The 18,095-nt window shown below is 39.1% G+C and overlaps 1 protein-coding gene across 1 annotated transcript in view; it reads right to left on the reverse strand.

Annotated features, from left to right (window-relative positions):
• TRPM3 (transient receptor potential cation channel subfamily M member 3) overlaps nt 1-18,095 on the reverse strand; it is a gene marked incomplete at its 5' end in the record, with an annotated part of 257,261 nt that overhangs the window by 115,181 nt on the left and 123,985 nt on the right. The window contains one exon of the mRNA XM_045772551.2: nt 6,768-6,840. Within this exon, the coding sequence (XP_045628507.2) occupies nt 6,768-6,840 (73 nt within the window). The remainder of the gene's footprint in view (nt 1-6,767; nt 6,841-18,095) is intronic.

The raw sequence follows: 18,095 nt of genomic DNA on the forward strand, positions 1-18,095 counted from the left end.
ACTTGGGTGGAGCTGATCCCATCTCCCATTTCATGGTTACAGGGATTCTCCCATGGTCTTTGCCACAGGAATGAATTCAGGGATGGGCACTGATCTAAGGCAAATGTATGCAAATCCTCCCTGGGTCCCTTCTGCTCTAATTACCTGGAGTTTAATGGGGATATACTCGGTTGGGTATGAGCCTAGCACTGCTGATGGCCATTCTGTGTGACAGGTAGACAAATGCATGTCTGAGAGACAGAGGACAGACCCTGATAACGTCATTTGAGCCCTGGATCCTACTTTGCCTGAACTCCATTTAGCCTTCAACTTCCTCGTCATGTAAATCTACAAAACTATCTTATTTATTTTTGCTTGAGCTCATTTGAATTATGTTTCTGTTACTTGTCACCAAAAGTTTCCCGGTTGAAATCATATTTCACTGATGATCTAATCTTTAAAAATAAAACAAGTGTCAGATCACACTGATTCTTGCCATTACATTTGGAGAAATTGTGGGCATTCTGGTTTTGTCACTAAGATATTGTGTGGGCAGCCAAGGTCATCTGGTAGTTAAGTGCCCTGGTAAGAGCTCTGAGAGTTTTAAGGAAGCAGATGTGCTGATCTGTATAGTTTTTGGGAGGCCCATGCCAGGACCCTACCTGCTCCTGGTCAATCTGCTCTATGACACCTAAGTTAAAGATTTGACAAAAGGGGTAAAATGAGCCATCAGTAAACTGGGGCTCATGGGGAAGCCTGACTGACAAGTCAAAGGACAGAAGGAAGACCAAATGTGGCCTCATGCAGAGAAGGATTTAACACTTTTGGAAAGAATCTTCATTGTAAAAACTGTAGTGAGTTTTGTCTCTAACTGATATATTTCATTATTCCCCTCCAGTTGACCACCCCCCCATATACTTTTAAGCTTAAAATAAAGTGACCATGCCACACATTTTGACTTTGTCAATCTTTTTTGGATAAAATTTCATCTATTTCCATTTGTATAATATTTAATACTATATGGCAACTTTGCATTTCATATAAGTGATGAAAGTGTCAACATGAATGTCTCTCTCTCTTCTTGTTTTTTAGGTTTTTTGGGGGCTGTATTAAGGCTATCTAAACAATTCCAGGTTAAAAAAAATATTATTAGGGGACCCTGGGTGGCTTAGTCGTTAAGTATCTGCCTTTAGCTCAGGGCGTGATCCCAGGGTCCTGGGATCAAGCCCCGCCCTGGGATCACGCCCCGTGTTGGGCTCACTGCTCTGCTATGAGCCTGCTTCTTCCTCTCCCACTCCCCCTGCTTGTGTTCCCTCTCTTGCTGGCTGTCTCTCTCTCTGTCAAATAAATAAATAAAATCTTTAAAAAAAATTATTAAAGGGAAAGCAATCAAAAAAAAAAAAAAGGAAAGCAATCATGCATGTGTTGTTTTAAGCTGCCTATACACAAGAAAGAGGGATGGGAAAGATTGAACATATGATCAGAAATAATTTTTTTATTTTCAAAGAAGGCTGTAATTAATTCCCATTAAATCTATTCATGAATCATCTGAGATCAAGCAAGGTAGTTTCTCCGTAAATACTTCTGGATGCTAGTTGCTTTTGAGATCTACCGGGTGCATAGAATTATCGGACATACACTACTTCAGAATAATGCCACAATTCTGTTTTCCTAGGGATTAATTAAGTCATTTAAAAACAAAGATGAGTTATTTAGCAAGACTAATTGCCTGGTGATGTCAGGGCTAGTTTGTGATAATAATTGCGTTTTCTAATTAATAGAGTCGGAGGGGCATGCACTCAGAAGTTGTTTCAAAACATTCAAATATATTGTTTTTTTTTCTTTTTTTCACATTTTATCCACTTCTATTTCAAGTTGAGTTGTTTGTAAAGATATAATTTCAAAGGAAAATGGTTCAGAACACAGTGATTTTCATTATTTTGTATGATCTAATCAACAGCATTCTTGAGAACGTGCTAAAGTTAGAACATCCTGGCTCTTCTCTTGGCATGTCAATTTTTATTTCAAACTCCTTCCCTCATAGTTCCAAGAAAATTACAGATGTGTATCTTAAAAAGAAGTTGCCACCCTCCATTTATAAGTATCTGTAAGTAATTAATTAGTTTATTAATTATTGATAGGATTAATTTGGTCTGAAGAGCTGAAACATAAAAAAAAAGGGAAGAACTACATAATTTTCTCTGAAATGATTGTGAAAGTCCATAGGGAAACTGGGCGTCATACAAATTGCTTCCTATTAGTCCTGCATTCACATACTTCCTGCTTAGATTCCCCAGTGAGATTTCTCATCATTTCTTAGAGTGATCAGCTGTTATCCACACCTATCTGATTTACACACACTTTATATTAATGCAGCCTGCACCTAGGACAGTCCTTTGATTACGTAGGTACATGACTTTTACAGCGAATTCCCTAAGATGCTTTCTCCTTTTTTGTCATTTTGACATGACATGAAAGGTTTTCTTGGTGACAGTATGTCTCCTGCTCAGATCCAAAATATATGATGGCACAGAGCTCCTATTTTTCCCTTAAAACTTAAAAAAAAAAAAACAAACCCATGGAAATCCATACTTTATTCAGATTTTCTTAGTTTTAAACCTAATACTCTTTGTTTTTTTCTGCTTGAGGGTCCTGTCCAGGAAGCCACATTGCGTGTGGTCATTATGCTTCCCTAGCCTCCTCCAGCCTGTGACAATGACAATGTCTCAAACTACTCTTGTTTTTGATGACCTTGGCAGTTTTGAGGAGGAACATAGAGTTTTACAGTCCCTTTGAGCTTTAAAAAAAATGCTTTCCAGAAAAAAGAAGTCAGCGATAAAGGTCTTTTCCCATGCCACAGAAGAATTTCTTTACCAGCGCAGCTTAAACCCAGAGGAAAAGAATTCTTGCACATGGAGGCTAGTGACTGCCACATACTATACTTCAGTACATGCATAGAAATGAAAGGGTACACACCCACGTGATTTGGCCTCTGAGTGCACAAGAGAAGATTTTTAAAAATTGGAAGTAATTATATCCACAGAGAGGGTCAAGGGACCCTGTGATGAGCAGATGTTTTCTGGCTTTATTGAGCCTGGAGCAGGAGGGGCTGAAGCAAGGGGCATGCGCATGTCAGCCAGGATAAGGTGACTGAGAGCAGGTTGGTAATCACCGGATAGTTTACGAAGGTAAGTTTGGGGTTGTTTCCAGTGAAACCTCTGGTTGCTATGATTGAGGCAGGGCCAGGCTGAGAAGGAGGCAGACAGAGAGGGACTAGGTGATTTCCCCAGGTTTTTGAGTACTCTTCCCCTAGAACGGCTCAAAGTGTCTGAGGTCCAGAAATATTCACGGCATCAGGCCTCCTCTCTCAGGTAAGCCTGATTTAGGAAATAAAAATACAAGACTCCCAGTCAAGGTTGAATTTCAGATAAATAATAAACAGCTTTTTTAGTATAAGTATGTCCCAGGCTATATTTGGGACATGCTTATGCTAAAAATTTATTTGTTGTTTATCTGAACAGTCAACATCCTGCATTTTCTCTGCATTTTCCTTGGGTCCTCTTGGGTATGTGTGGCGGGTGAGAGCTGGAAAGGAGAAGGGTGAAGGGTGGACAGATTCTAGCCTCGGCCCACTGCTCTCGGAGAGTAGTTACCTTAAAGTGAAATACGTATGTGGTATTCTCAAAAGCTACCCCAGGTCAAAAGAAATTGTGAGCCTCTAAGACCTCTGGAACAACATTATATTGTCCCCTTCTTTCTTCATTTTTGAACAGATATCCAATAAGTCTGTGTCCTGTTAGCAGTATCCTTTAATATATACAAATACTGAAGAAAATCAAACCCAATGGGTTTGGCAAAGGTAGAATTTTCCTATGACCACCTGGTTCCTTACACATTCTTTTTTTTTTTTTTTTTCTTTGCTAGGCTCTGGATTTATGGATCAGTGTTTAGTTCCATGGCTTCCTCTCCCTTCTCTTATCTAATTTCTAGTTTTCTCAGGTGATGGCAGGAATAAAAACTTCACTGTAAAAAATTCCTCATGCATGAGATAATTGAAAACTAAGTATAATTGTAAAAATTAAGTGTTAAACCATGTTACGTGCCCAGGCATAATTAAAAAAAATACATAAGCATAATTCAACAAAGTAAAGAATTTGAAACTGATAGAAGTATGCTCTTGGCCACCAAGAAAGTCAGCAAAAGGATTAAGCTTGACATCCTTCGCAAATCAACTGGGTCATAATCAGAGAGCATTTAAAAGCCTTTGCAAAATACAGTTGACACATCATAATCTTTTAATGGCAGAAATTCCCATTAGCATCAACTGTTGCATAAATAATATTCATTATAATGATTAGAAATGTTAATTTCTTAGAGCAATCATAATTTCCTTTAATCTAGTATGGCAGTGTTTTTTAAACTGCAGGTTATGACCCATTAGTGGGTCATGAAATCAATTTAGTGGGATATAATCAGTATTAAAGAGAACAGAATACAAAATATCCAATTTCATTGCACACGAGGTAAATATAATTTCATGTACTTTAACTTCAGCTTTCTAAAAACATATGTATAACTATTTGGTTATAATATAAAATGTATTTCTTATGGTCTATCATGCACAGTCAGAAAACAACTATTCTACATTATGACAAATTCTAAGATTGATCTAAAGGTGAAACAAATTTAAGCCACGAACTGGTGAAAGCAGAAGTAAATATTTTCAATAGAAGATACTGTGATGGCTTATATGTTTTTAACCAATAACGGGGCCACTCCTCCATTTGATAATAAGAAGTAGAACTTCTTATTATCACGGCAATAGGGATGCCTTGGTGGCTTGTGTAAGTGATGGGCAGCCTGTCTCTGCTACTTCCTGGCCAGCTTATCTTGAGCGTGTAACTGAATTGTTCTGTGTCTTGATTTCCTTATTGATAAGACGGGTCTTGTAATGATCTGGTCATCAAACTTGTAAAGATTAAATGAATTTATACATAGAAGGTATCTGACACAGCATCTGGCACTAAGCAAGTCTTCAATAAGGGTTAGTTCCTGGCTTTATTCCTTTTTCTTATTTTCATGTAAGAATAGCAAATATTAGAGAATTTCTTTCCTCAAACTTTTAATTTGATCTCTGACACATGGAGAATGGAGGCCAGAGTGTGCTTTATGGTTCAGCCCACGCATGGTCCCGTGCATGAATTCTTTCTTCTTCATGGCTTTGTCAGTTCACTGGAATGAAATGCTTTAGAGCAAAGGTTCTCAACCTGGGACACATGATACGCCTTGCGGCACTGTGAATTTTTGAAATGTGATTGGGATTTTGAACAAACGTGCAAACACACCTTTGGGGCATACATGGAGGGGATCAATGGCTTCTAGCATCAATGGCTTCTAGCATCAAGGCCATATGTGGCACAGTGAAGAGTTAGACGGGCCTAGATCTAAGTTCAGGCTTATTAATAGCATGGTAACCCTGAACAAGTTGCTTAAATCTCGTAGCTCCACTTACCTGTCTGTAGAATGGGGATTAAAGATAGCTGCTACACAATACAGCTGCTGTAATAATTAATGTTTATAGTATTTGTAAAAAGCTTAGCACCAGGCATCATGGCTGCCACAGGATGGGTATTCAAGGAAGTACTGATGGTGGAAAAGGGGTAAGGAGACTGGAAAATAGAACACAATGGTTGCTATTCTGAATTTCAATTTTGGAATTTAAGTCTATCAGTGAACCATTAAGCAATCATTCTTTCAGTAATCCATTCCTTCATATATTCAACAAAAATGAACTGAACGCTGCCATGTATGAGGGATTATGTGAGGTGCTGAGATGTTTCCTGTCCACCCATGGATAAGAAACATTCTCTGTCCTCACAGAGCTTATGATCCAGGAAGGCTTACAAACAGGCAGTCACCAGCCTTGTGATAAATGGGGCAGCAGGCAAAGTATGGGGCTCGGGGAGAACGAGGGGGACATCTCGAACTCAGAACCACAGTCAACAAGATTTGTGGTTTTGTTTCATCTTACAGTTCTAGTGTTCAGTTCAGTGATGAACAGAGATAACTTCGTTTTGTTTATTTTAATGGGTTAAATGTATAGACCGATTAAGGAACATTAAGGGCAGAATTTGATCTGTGGAGCCCAGAGGAAACTGCTCTTCTCTTGAATATGGCTCCAAGGTTGAGCACATGTAGTGAGACCTCTTGATAGCAAGGGAACTAGAGAATAGGACAAACATCCACCTTCAAGGAAAATCATAAAATCCAGGGCATTTCTATTTTTGCCTGGACTTCAAGGAAACTTAGAGCTAAATTTAATGTTCCATTATAGCAAGTACAGTAGCCTATTTTTTTTTTTGTTTATTTCTTACTCCTTTCCTCTCAGTGGTTTTGATTTTTCATTTTTAATGCATTATAATATCTCTATATCTATCATCTATGCCATATTAAATGGTTTTTGAAAGTTGACAGGTAATAATTATTAAATGACTTCAGTAACTTAGTGTCTTACATATTACATTAGATTACTTTGTATATTTTTATGACTCAATGGACAGGACTGCATTATAATATATTTAAACCTTATGAAATTGAGTCATACTTTGACAGCTTTATCATAGAAGAATTTAATAGCAGGAACAACGTCTTCTAGGAGAAGTCCTTATGTTATCAATAATTGGATGTCACGGTATCATTTGGGATTATGTCTACTATGAGGAGACAAAGTTGCTCTGTTAATCCATTTAAATTATATTTTCACTCTCTGGACACAGAAACTCTTTTACCTTTGAGCAAAGCTGTCAGGATAGCTAAATCAATGTCCTGGTGTCCTTCTGATCCCATCCGAAATACCGTAATCTGCAATTTGAGACAAGGTGACCATTAGCAATGCATGTTTTTCCCCCAGCGAAATTCAACCAATGAGACCATATCTGAATACAGACTATCTTAACATCTATAAGGTAGATTATTGACCACACGGGAAGCAGACAGAGCAAGAATTCAGCTAGAGGTTCTGCAGTTCATGAAGAGGAAGATGTCTCATAGCCTCTTAACAGAGACCACCTCACATAATTACACTGATTATGTTTACAATGGAGAGAAACCAGAGACCGATGAAAATGTCCTCTTCTATCATCTCAGTGTTAAAATTAAAACTTGCTGGATTTACAAAAATGTGTAAGCTGTGATTTAAACTGTAAGTTGAGAAATTAAGTGTTTAAAAGTAGCTAGTTTAGGGGCGCCTGGTGGTGCAGTCGTTAAGCGTCTGCCTTCAGTTCAGGGTGTGATCCCAGCGTTCTGGGATCGAGCCCCACATCAGGGTCCTCCGCTGGGAGCCTGCTTCTTCCTCTCCCACTCCCCCTGCTTGTGTTCCCTCTCTTGCTGGCTGTCTCTGTCAAATAAATAAATAAAATCTTAAAAAAAAAAATAAAAGTAGCTAGTTTAGTACACCCTTCAGTAAGTGGTCCTACTGTGTATGCATGTGTATGTGTGTGTGCATGTGTGTATGTATACGCCTGTGTGCGATATAGCCATCACCACACTTACTCCTCAGCAATAGTTATGAAGGGTTCCGACATTGTGATGGCTCTAGATCCTTCAGTCTTCTCACTAACCTTGAACCCCCTTGAACCCTCTTACACTGCTGATGGGAATGCAAACTGGTGCAGCCACTCTGGAAAACAGTATGGAGGTTCCTCAAAAAGTTAAAAATAGAGCTACCCTACAACTCAGCAATTGCACTACTAGGTATTTACCCAAAGGATACAAACATAGTGAATCAAAGGGGCACATGTGCCCCAATGTTTATAGCAGCAATGTCCACAATAGCTGAAGTATGGAAAGAGCCCAGATGTCCATTGACAGATGAATGGATAAAGAAGATGTAGAAGATGTAGGGTGTGTATGTGTGTGTGTGTATAATATATGTGTGTATTATACATATATATATATATATAAAATGGAATATTACTCAGCCATCAAAAAGAATGAACTCTTGCCATTTTCGACAATGTGGATGGAACTAGAGCGTATTATGCTAAGTGAAATAAGTCAGTCAGAGAAAGGCAAATGTCATTATGATTTCACTCATATGTGGAATTTAAGAAACAAAACAGATGAACACAGGGGAAGGGAAGGAGAAATAAAATAAGAGAAAAACAGAGAGGGAGACAAACCATAAGAGATTCTTAACTCTAGGAAACAAACTGAAGGGTGCTGGAGGGAAGGTGGGTAGGGGGAGGGGGTAACTGGGTGATGGGCATTAAGGAGGAAGGAGGGCACTTGATGGAATGAGCACTGGGTGTTCTATACAACTGATGAATCTCTAAATTCAACCTCTGAAACTAATAATACACTATATGTTAATAAAATTGAATTTAAAGAAACAAACAAACAAACAAACAAAACCCCCTTGAACTCCCTTGAGAATAATTTAGCAATTATTTCCAGGTTGTAAGAAGGGGAAAACAGACAATACAATAACATCTTTCCTTTTGGTAATCCAGGGGAGAAAAGTATTCTCCAGGGATGAATAACAGGAAGGAGAGGAAAGACAGCAACAAAGGAATAACACATGCTGAATTAATACAAAGTCCCAAAATAAGGCTGAACAATAACAAAGATTTTTTTCTCCAAGTCAGAGGGAAGCTACTTAAGGAAGCCAAAAGGTTATTTGAATATCTACGCTGAATTACTATTTTTTTCAGCTGCTTTAGGCTTCACGTTTCTTTAGCTGTAAAATGGGAAAATAATAGTGCTTGTCTGTCTCCAACTACAGAGGAAGCAAACTTTATAGCATTTGCTAATATATTATTTAAGTTTTGCTACCACGAGGGAGAGAGTAGACACAGACTCAGGGACTGTTAAACTGTCAGTTGCCTTAGAAATCTAGTCCACCATCGAAAGTAACTTGCTTAAGGTCACAACATGGGTTAGTTAGGAGAGTTGTGATTAGAACTCAAGAGCTCTCACATTTTTGTCTTGCGCCTTAAACACAGAGACGAAGAGAGGGGAAGAAAGATCATACAAACATCTGACTTGTAGGCTGCTTAATTCTTTTGTATCCTGATTCTTTATATCCTGAGGTCAGAGTGTAGGATGAGTGTAAGGCAGAGATTGTAGACTGAAATGCCTTTGTAGGTATTTGAACTTAAAAACATGAAAAATAGAGTCAAACAGAATCTATCTACACACTGTGTTTGGCTCATGGGCCAAAGTTATGATCTCTGGTAAGGACCATTGGGTGGAGGCGTGCCCCAGCTCCGTTAGATTTGCACTGAAATCTGCTTCTGCACGGCTATAATTGGCAAAGGGTCAACAGGACATCCTCCCAAATGGCTACTGATGCCCCCACAAAATCCGCTTGGAAGAAGAGTAGCAGCTCCTCTTGGTTCTGAACTCAGGAACAGGTGCCTGAATTGGGAAGACAGTCTAAGGTCCACAGAATTAAGAATCAGGGGGCAGGAGTGGAGCTTGGCCAACCCTACGGCCTAGTTCTTTGAGCCAGGCCGGCTATGGACTGAAAGGTATTATTGTGTCTTTAGCGGGGAGCAAGCTGAGGAGAATCAGGATAATATATGAGCTCATTGTTTTAGAAGAATTTAAAACTTAGGCATCAAACAGAATTCCTTAAACATGGGACCTACTTGTTCTGTAGATGGTGACATTTTACTGCCTAATTAGAGATCACATTTCTTATGCAAATTTTTCTGAGGCAGGAAATAGAAAAATTTACTCTGAAATATAACATTATCAGGCCTTCCTAGGAGCAGATTTGAGGAGGCAGAAAGGAAGGTGTATAATATAGGGTTTCTAATGGATTTGGGACAAGAGGCAGTGGAGACATAGATACATGTTTTTGTTTTTAAAGATTTATTTATTTATTTTAGGGAGAGAGAGAGAAAAAAGGGGCAGAAGGAGAGGGGGAAAGGGAATCTCAAGCAGACTCTACCCTGAGCGCAGAGCCAACGTGGGGCTTGAACCCGTGACCCTGAGATTAGGACCTGAGCCAAAACCGAGAGTCAGATGCTTAACTGACGGAGCCGCCCGGGAGCCACCCAGGCGCTCCCTGTGTTTTTGTTTGTCAAGGAGCCTGAAGTGGAATTGTATGGCAGGGCTTCATAGTTTTTCTGGAAAACTGATGTGGAGGGAATGGCTGCCTACCTGTCCACGCCCCCATTCAAGACGAGAAGGAAGCACTAAGGAGAGGGGGGAGGATCCAAAGACAAAGTTTATTTCATAATTTTGCCTTGAGCCGACCGGAGATATTTTATGTCTTCATCACTACTCTACAACCTTTTTATTTGAAATTTAAAACATTTTAAAATCTCAATTACATGATGTATATATTGAACCTCAGTGGGGGGAAAAAAGGTCAAATAAAATAAAATCAGAGCCATTCTACCAACCCTAAGTTTGGCAGAGATGCAGAAAATCAGGTATTCTTAAATATTCCTGGTGGGGCTGTGAATCAAAATAGTAGTTTAGGAGTATGATAGGTTGATAAAAAAATTCATTGGTATTGATGTATATTCTTTAACAACACCATATTTTATCCAGGGTCTTTGCAACTATGTTTGGAAATGAGGTCGGTACGTGTCATCAGTCTTGCCTCATTTTGGTATTAGAGTTGCACTAACTTTTCGGTATGAATTGGAAAGACTTTGTTATTGACTTATGCCCCAGAACAGTGTATGTAACAAAAGAATTCTCCTGCTTCGGGCAGGTTTAGGAGGGTGTCTATAAACTAACTAGCACTGAAGTGTTTTTAGGGACAGAACACTGATCACCTTTATACACTTTCCAGCAATCATTGATCAATTTAGATTTTCTGCTTTCCCTCAGTTTCATGTATTTTCCTATGTAATCAAATATTTCATCTAGATTTTCAAGTTCATGGGTACACAGTTACATGCAGAATTCTCTTACTGTTTTAAAAATCGCCTTTATGTCTAGAATTATATGGATTTTTTTATTCTTCTTTATTTTTAACTTAACCAAAATCATGGTCATTTCAAAGAACCAGGTTTTCATTTCATGGATCAGTATTATTATTTATAATTTGAAGTGATTATTTTCTGCCTTTATCACCAGCCGTTCATTTCTCCTGTGTTTGCTTTCTTAGCCATTCTTTTCCTAGAATTTTAAGTTGATGCTGTGGTTACGTTATTTTTATTCTTTCTTGTTTCTTAATAAATGCATTTAAAATTATTTATCTCACATGTTTTTATATGTATTATGTCATTTTCATTCATTTTTTTAAACACTTTTTTTTTAAGATTTTATTTATTTATTTGACAGAGATAGAGACAGCCAGCGAGAGAGGGAACACAGCAGGGGGAGTGGGAGAGGAAGAAGCAGGCTCATAGCGGAGGAGCCTGATGTGGGGCTCGATCCCATAACGCCAGGATCACGCCCTGAGCCGAAGGCAGATGCTTAACCGCTGTGCCACCCAGGCGCCCCTCATTTTCATTCATTTTAAGATATAAGGCACTTATTTTCTCTTAAAATTGTTTTTAGTGTTAGAATGTGTGTGTATGTATTTGTAACATTTTGTAAACATGCTACTTTGTTTTAAAAAAAAGTGTGGTTTCTCTATCTGCTGGGTACGGAGTTTTAGGTAGATTGATATAGATACAGATTACGTTTACTTTTTATTCAAATACTCTACATATTTACTTATTTCCAAGAGGCATGTTAAAATCTCCTATTATGAGTACACACTGCACAATTATTCCTTTGAAGTAAACAGTCTTTGCTTTGCATGTTTTGAAGATTTTAAAAAATGTATAAATGTTCATGACAGTCTGTTCTTGGTGGGTTGCAGTTTTTATCAACATAAAATATCTCCCTTTCCTATTTAACGCTGTTGCTTTGTATTATATTTTATTTTATGTTAATATTTTAATTGCCATATATACTCTTATGGGGGCTTAGAGTGTGTATGATATATTATTCCATCTGTGCGTTTGTGGGGGTTTTTGGTCACTTTGTGGTCGTTCTGTTTTAGGTGTGTATCTTGTAAACAGCAAGGCTAGATTGTTCTTTTTTTTTCCCCCACTGAATCAGAATATCTTTCTCTTAAAGGCAGAAAAGAATCCAGCTATGTTTAATATGATTACTGATTTCTTTCATCTTTTTTTCATCTTATTTTATGTTTTCTATTTTCTAGATGTTATCATTTCCCTTCTACCTTTCTTTTCCTTTAAAAATATTGTATTTGCTTAGAAAATATATGCATATGGCAAAAAACATTTGCAGCAACATGGACGGGACTGGAGGAGATAATGCTAAGCGAAATAAGTCAAGCAGAGAAAGACAATTATCATATGGTTTCACTCATTTATGGAACATAAGAAGTAGGAAGATCGGTAGGAGAAGGAAGGGAAGAATGAAGGGGAGGTAAACAGAAGGGGGAATGAACCACGAGAGACTATGCACTCTGGGAAACAAACTGAGGGCTTCAGAGGGGAGGGGGGTGGGGGAATGGGATAGACTGGTGATGGGTAGTAAGGAGGGCACGTATTGCATGGTGCGCTGGGTGTTATACGAAAGTAATGAATCATGGAACTTTACATCAAAAACCAGGGATGTACTGTATGGTGACTAACATAATATAATAAAAAATTATTATTAAAAAAAAAAGAAAAAAAAATCCCAACAGCCTAAAGAAATATATGGTGAAAATGAAGGGTATCATTTCTGTCCTCAGTTTTCCAGCACCTGTTAACCAAGGCAAGCAGTATGTGCGGTTCTGGAGATGTTCTACGCGTCAGTAAACAGAAATGTACACACCTCTCCCTTTTAACACGAGTGGTAGCGAGCTTTACACATTATTACGCTTCACTTTACTTGACTCTCTATCCTGGAGACCATTCCACTCAGCCGTGCAGAGTGCCTGCTTCATTGCGTGTTGCCTGCCTAACGTTTCCTGATACGCATGTATGATTTATGTAACCAGTCTTCTACTAATGAACATTGGGGTGGCTCCCTGTCTTTAGTCATGATAAACCCCATTGCAGGGAATGCACATGGGGTGCACACGGCTGAGTCTGTCTATAGAACACTCCTATTTCCTGCCTTTGTTTATTCTGATCCTGCATGGTAATGATGAAATTATTTTTAACTTCACGGTATGTATTTTTCTCCTAAAAGAATTTGCAAGCTCTAATTTTTGTTTTTGTTTTTGTAAGCAGCCTCCACACCCAGCATGGAGCCCAATGCAGGGCTTGAATTCATGACCCTGAGATTAAGACCTGTGCTGAGATCAAGAGTCAGCTGCTTAACCAACTGAGCCACCCAGGTGTCCTTGCAGATTCTAGTTTCTGTACCTATTTTTAATATTTCAGAAATTATTCAAAATTTCTTGTCTCCTAGCATGGTATCCTTTTTCACCTTCTTCTGTGCTAAGCACTGATAGGGATTTGTTTCAAATACATATATATTTTTTTGTTGTTGTTGTTATTTTTGCCTTTTTTTTTGTCATTTGAGGAGCAGGAAGGGAGAGAGGCACATACGCTCATTCTATCAAATCTCATCAATGTACCTTTCATAGAAAAAAATTTTAATTACGTATAAGTGGAAGTTATCTAGCTATTTTATTGATTGATTGATTTAGTAAATAAAGCCTGGTTTCCCTTTTTGATAAAACTGGTATTTCAACATGTACCCTAAAAGTAACTCTTGGATTTGTTTGACACGGTTGGTTATTTTGTCAAAATGCTATGAAATACAGGGAGATTAAACTGTTCTTCAAGATTTGAAAGAACAAACATCGAACATTTTGTTAAAAAACCCACAACATTCCCCCAAACTCAGTTTGACAGCTTCTATTTTCAGCTCACTTGTGGACAAATTGCCTTAGCCCAGATGCAATTCTGATTCTCAGATTGAAGGGAGGCTCTTTGCAAATGACAAGATTCCCGTGTTCTCCGCCCCGCGAACCTGTCTGCCAACCAGCTCCTCTGTTTACGTTCTCGCTCTCATTTCGCACCCTGTTCAAAGTTGTGCGTCAGGGAGTCCTGTCTGTCACCCACATCCCCTGCAAACAAGGGAGTAACAGAACGCGGATTCATTGAGCATCTCTGTGCCAGACACCTTGGAGGTGCTGTGGACAGAGCAGTGAACAGGGCTGACAATTCCTGCCTTCATGGAGCCTACCTCCTTCTAGTGCATTCTACACAGGAGAGACAGAGGGAAGTGAATAAATATATGGTATGTCCAGGAGCCTCACAGCCTCCTCCTCCTTGGTCCTCACTGTCACAGCCATTATTCAGCCTGCGGACTCGGAACTAGTCAGGAATTTCTTTACTGGTCCTCCCCATGCTGCTACCCAAGGAATCTTCCTGGATATGTCACCCTCCTTACCAAAAATTTTTAGTGGTTTCCATTGCTAAAAATGTTTTTTAAAAAATTATTTATTTATCTGAGAGAGAGAGCGAGCGCACCCACTAGTGGGGGGAGGGGTAGAGGGAGAGGAAGAGGGAGAAACAGACTCCCCACTGAGCAGGGAGCTTGAGGAGCACAGGGCTCCAACCCAGGACCCTGAGATCACGATCTGGGCTGAAGTCAGACGCTTCACCAACTGAGCCCCCCAAGCGCTCTCATTGCTAAAAATTCTTAGCAGAGTATTCACGGAATGCCAGTATCACACCCCTCTAGTCCCTTAGTTTTATCTCTTGCTGATAGGTGGTCACTGCTACACCCTTGCTGCTCCTCCCACCACCACAGCCACAGCCCCACACACCTGATGCCCCAGTTGTGCTGAGCGACTTGTTCCTTTAAGGGCCCCCAAAGTTGTTTCTATCCTCTTAGCTGTTGTTTATTCAGTCCCCCGCCCCCACCCTTTTTTTTGGAGTGTCCTTCCCTCTACTTGCAGAACTAACCACAAATCTTTCATCTGACGTGTGCCACTGAGGAAGCCCTCTTGTATAACGGGCACGGAACCCTCACTTCGCCTTGGGCCTCTCGCATACTCTGTGAGGCTGTCCAGCGCTCTGCTTTAGCCCTCCCTCTTATTCTCAGTGTCTCTTTGTATAAAAGAGAGATCTGTTTGCAGACAGGATCGCTAGCTCGTCCTTGCTCAGTGTTGTTTGCTGAGCAGATGAATTGTTACCAAGTCGCTGTGGTAAGGAAACTGGTAAATGAAAAAGTACCACATTCCATATGGAATGGTAACACAGCTAAAGTGAATGGCCACATTAAGCTACACACCAAGAGCGTATTTCAAGTGTTAACCATCAATTTTAATTAAGACACGACTGGACACTGTATTACTACTTAGTCAAACATTATGAGATAGAAGCTGGGCTGCCCGGGTTTTAGAAATTGTTTGAGGCTTATTATGAATGTGACGTTTTTGAGATACAAGCAGCACCGATTAACCCAGAAGTATGTTTCACCAAAGTGTCTGAAACTTCGGTGCCACGTAGATTAAATCATAGTATAGAAAAAAGACTCAAAGCAGGAATGTATTATAGAAAAATGACACAATCCCAGAAGTATAAAAATGATTTGGGAGAAGTAATTTTCTATTTGAAGATGGTTTGGTTCATCTTTTGGGCAACAAACAAGTATATTCACCACTTAAATAACAAAATAGAGTATATGTGGCTGAGTTAATCATGGATTTTCCACTTCTAAAACCCAGCAGGTCCTGTCGTAGAAGAAGATGAAGGTACAGAAAAACATGCTGGAAAAATTAAACTGACTCCTTTTCAAGGTGTCTATTAATTAGCTTAATTTGTGATTTATATTTATGTTCCAGCTGGCAATGATTCTGTGAAAATCAACATGGAGATTGAGGCAAGCTTTTGAAAATGAAAATAACCATGATATTAAGCTGAAAAATATCTGTAAGTTGCAAGGACACTTTGGCTCCATCCATCAAAAACAGAAAGGAATATTCCACAACCATTTCATGCAGTGTTAGCTATGTAAGAGACGAAACCTGGGTTTGACAAGTGGTTTGGAACATGTCAGAGAATTTTAGAGAAATGCCAAAGCTACCCAATAGATAATCAGCAAAATTCTTATGATTTTGTAGGAATTTAGAAAAGTCCACCTATAAGAATGTTAACCATCACTCTGAGGACATAAACATGCTACATCTGAAACTTCCTTAAAAGAACTGTATCCGAAATGTTTCCTATTTACTCATTCAATTTCTTAATAAAATCTGGAGATGTGTTTCCTGAGGACAGGAGCAGAGAGAGAAAGAGAGAGGATTAGACTCAGAAGTCATTCAATCATCACAATGCAGTGACTTTTAAAAACCACCAGCAGAGGAGCACCTGGATGGCTCAGTCAGTTGCTCGTCTGACTCTTGATCTGGGTTCAAGTCAGGATCTCAGGGTTGTGAGATAGAGCCCTGCATGGTGCTTCTTGCTCAGCGGTGATTCTGCTTGAGAGTCTCTCCCTCTGCCCCCCCCCTCCCCCTGCTTGCATGCATGTGCTCTCTCTCTAAAATAAATAAATCTTTAAGAAAATCGCCACCTAAGCAAAATATTTCCCTGATGAAATATTAATACTCAAAATAATTTGAAACAATTGAGTAATAGGAAATGCAAAACTCCATGCTCATCAAGATGCAGAATGATACAAGACCCCTAATAAGGATCTAAACAGGAATTGTGGTGGGTCACAAAAGGCCTTTGGGCACATCGTGGCTTCAGTTTTCACTCTGGCACGACTAAAGGTCACTTGGCACATGGAAGACAACAACTCAACTTGATGAATAAGATCCTATCCACCTAAAATACACTATTTTATTTCCAGCATCTGAGAAAATGAACTCCCTTTGGTTGACAGAATTCTTTTTCTTCCCTTTCTTTTTTTAAAGATTATTTAAGAGAGAGAGAGAGAGCAGGGGGAGGGGAAGAGGGAGAGAATCTTCAAGCTGACTCCATGTTGACCAGAGTCGACACAGGGTTTGATCTCATAACGCTGAGATCATGACCTGAGCCGCAATCAAGAGTCAGACCCTTAACTGACTGAGTCACCTTGGTGCTTCTGGTTGACCAAATTCTTAAAGGTGACATTGTGCCAAAGGTGCTGGCTTGGAAACAGACATGCTGATTTATATGGAGGAGGGGAGGAAATCAGAGGAAATTCAAACACATCTGGAAATGAGCAAACCAAAGATCAGCAGAAAGTGATATTCAAAATTTTTGTGAGAAAATTAATACCAAATAAGTGTACTTATTTGTTATGGAGTTCCATGTAAACCATATATTGACTCTCCATGTAACATTTTTGAACAAGATTCACAGTCTCATTGAAGCGGCTGATAAAAGGTGATGTTAATGGAGAGAGAAATTGGATGAAATTACTGTAAGTCTAGTATGCCCTACTTTCAAAAGACTCAGATGTATGAATGTACACATTGGATAAAATACACCATTATTTGACTTTTGAAAGGATATTTTATTACACATTGGATTTGCCAATGTATTGACTGACTGATTCGATTTGCCAGTTTATTTTAAAGATGTGTTCTCTCTACTTTTGGGACACAATTCAGTATGTGCTGCTTTTAGTAGATTAAAGCACACCCACATTACCATAACGTCCTGCTCTCTCAAGGGACCTTCATGCACGCACAACCGGGCAATTACTCGAGTGCCAGAGAATGGGGAGGTTTTGCTCTTTTGACTCTAACCCTTGACTCCCCTTTCTCTTTTTTCCCACCCTAATTAAGAACACCAGTGTTTGTTTCTCCCCTTAAGAAATACAATTCAGAGGTCAGAAGTCCACTGGTGCCAATATGATATTTTTTTTCTTATTATAAAAGCATTGCATGACCATGCCGGACTGTCATGAAAAATTGTAGAAAGTTTAGAAAAAGTCAAATGAGAAATAATTTCCAAAATCCCAACTCCTACCCAAAGATAACTGCTAATATCTTGGTATATTTCCTTCAAGTCTCTTTTTCTTTTCTTTTTTTCCCCTAAGTACAGTATATATAGTTGTGTGTAGAGGGGTCAGCATATTTGTGAAGTACCAGTTTGTATTCTCATTTTCTTTTCCTTTAGCATTATAACTAAGCACGTCCCTGTATTATTGGGAACTCTTCTAAAAGCATAATGTTCAGTATCTATAGAACATTCGGTCTA

This window comes from Ursus americanus, chromosome 34 (genome assembly GCF_024610735.1).
Source record: "Ursus americanus isolate L20-20 chromosome 34, mUrsAme1.1.p, whole genome shotgun sequence".
NCBI classification, from domain to species: domain Eukaryota; kingdom Metazoa; phylum Chordata; class Mammalia; order Carnivora; family Ursidae; genus Ursus; species Ursus americanus.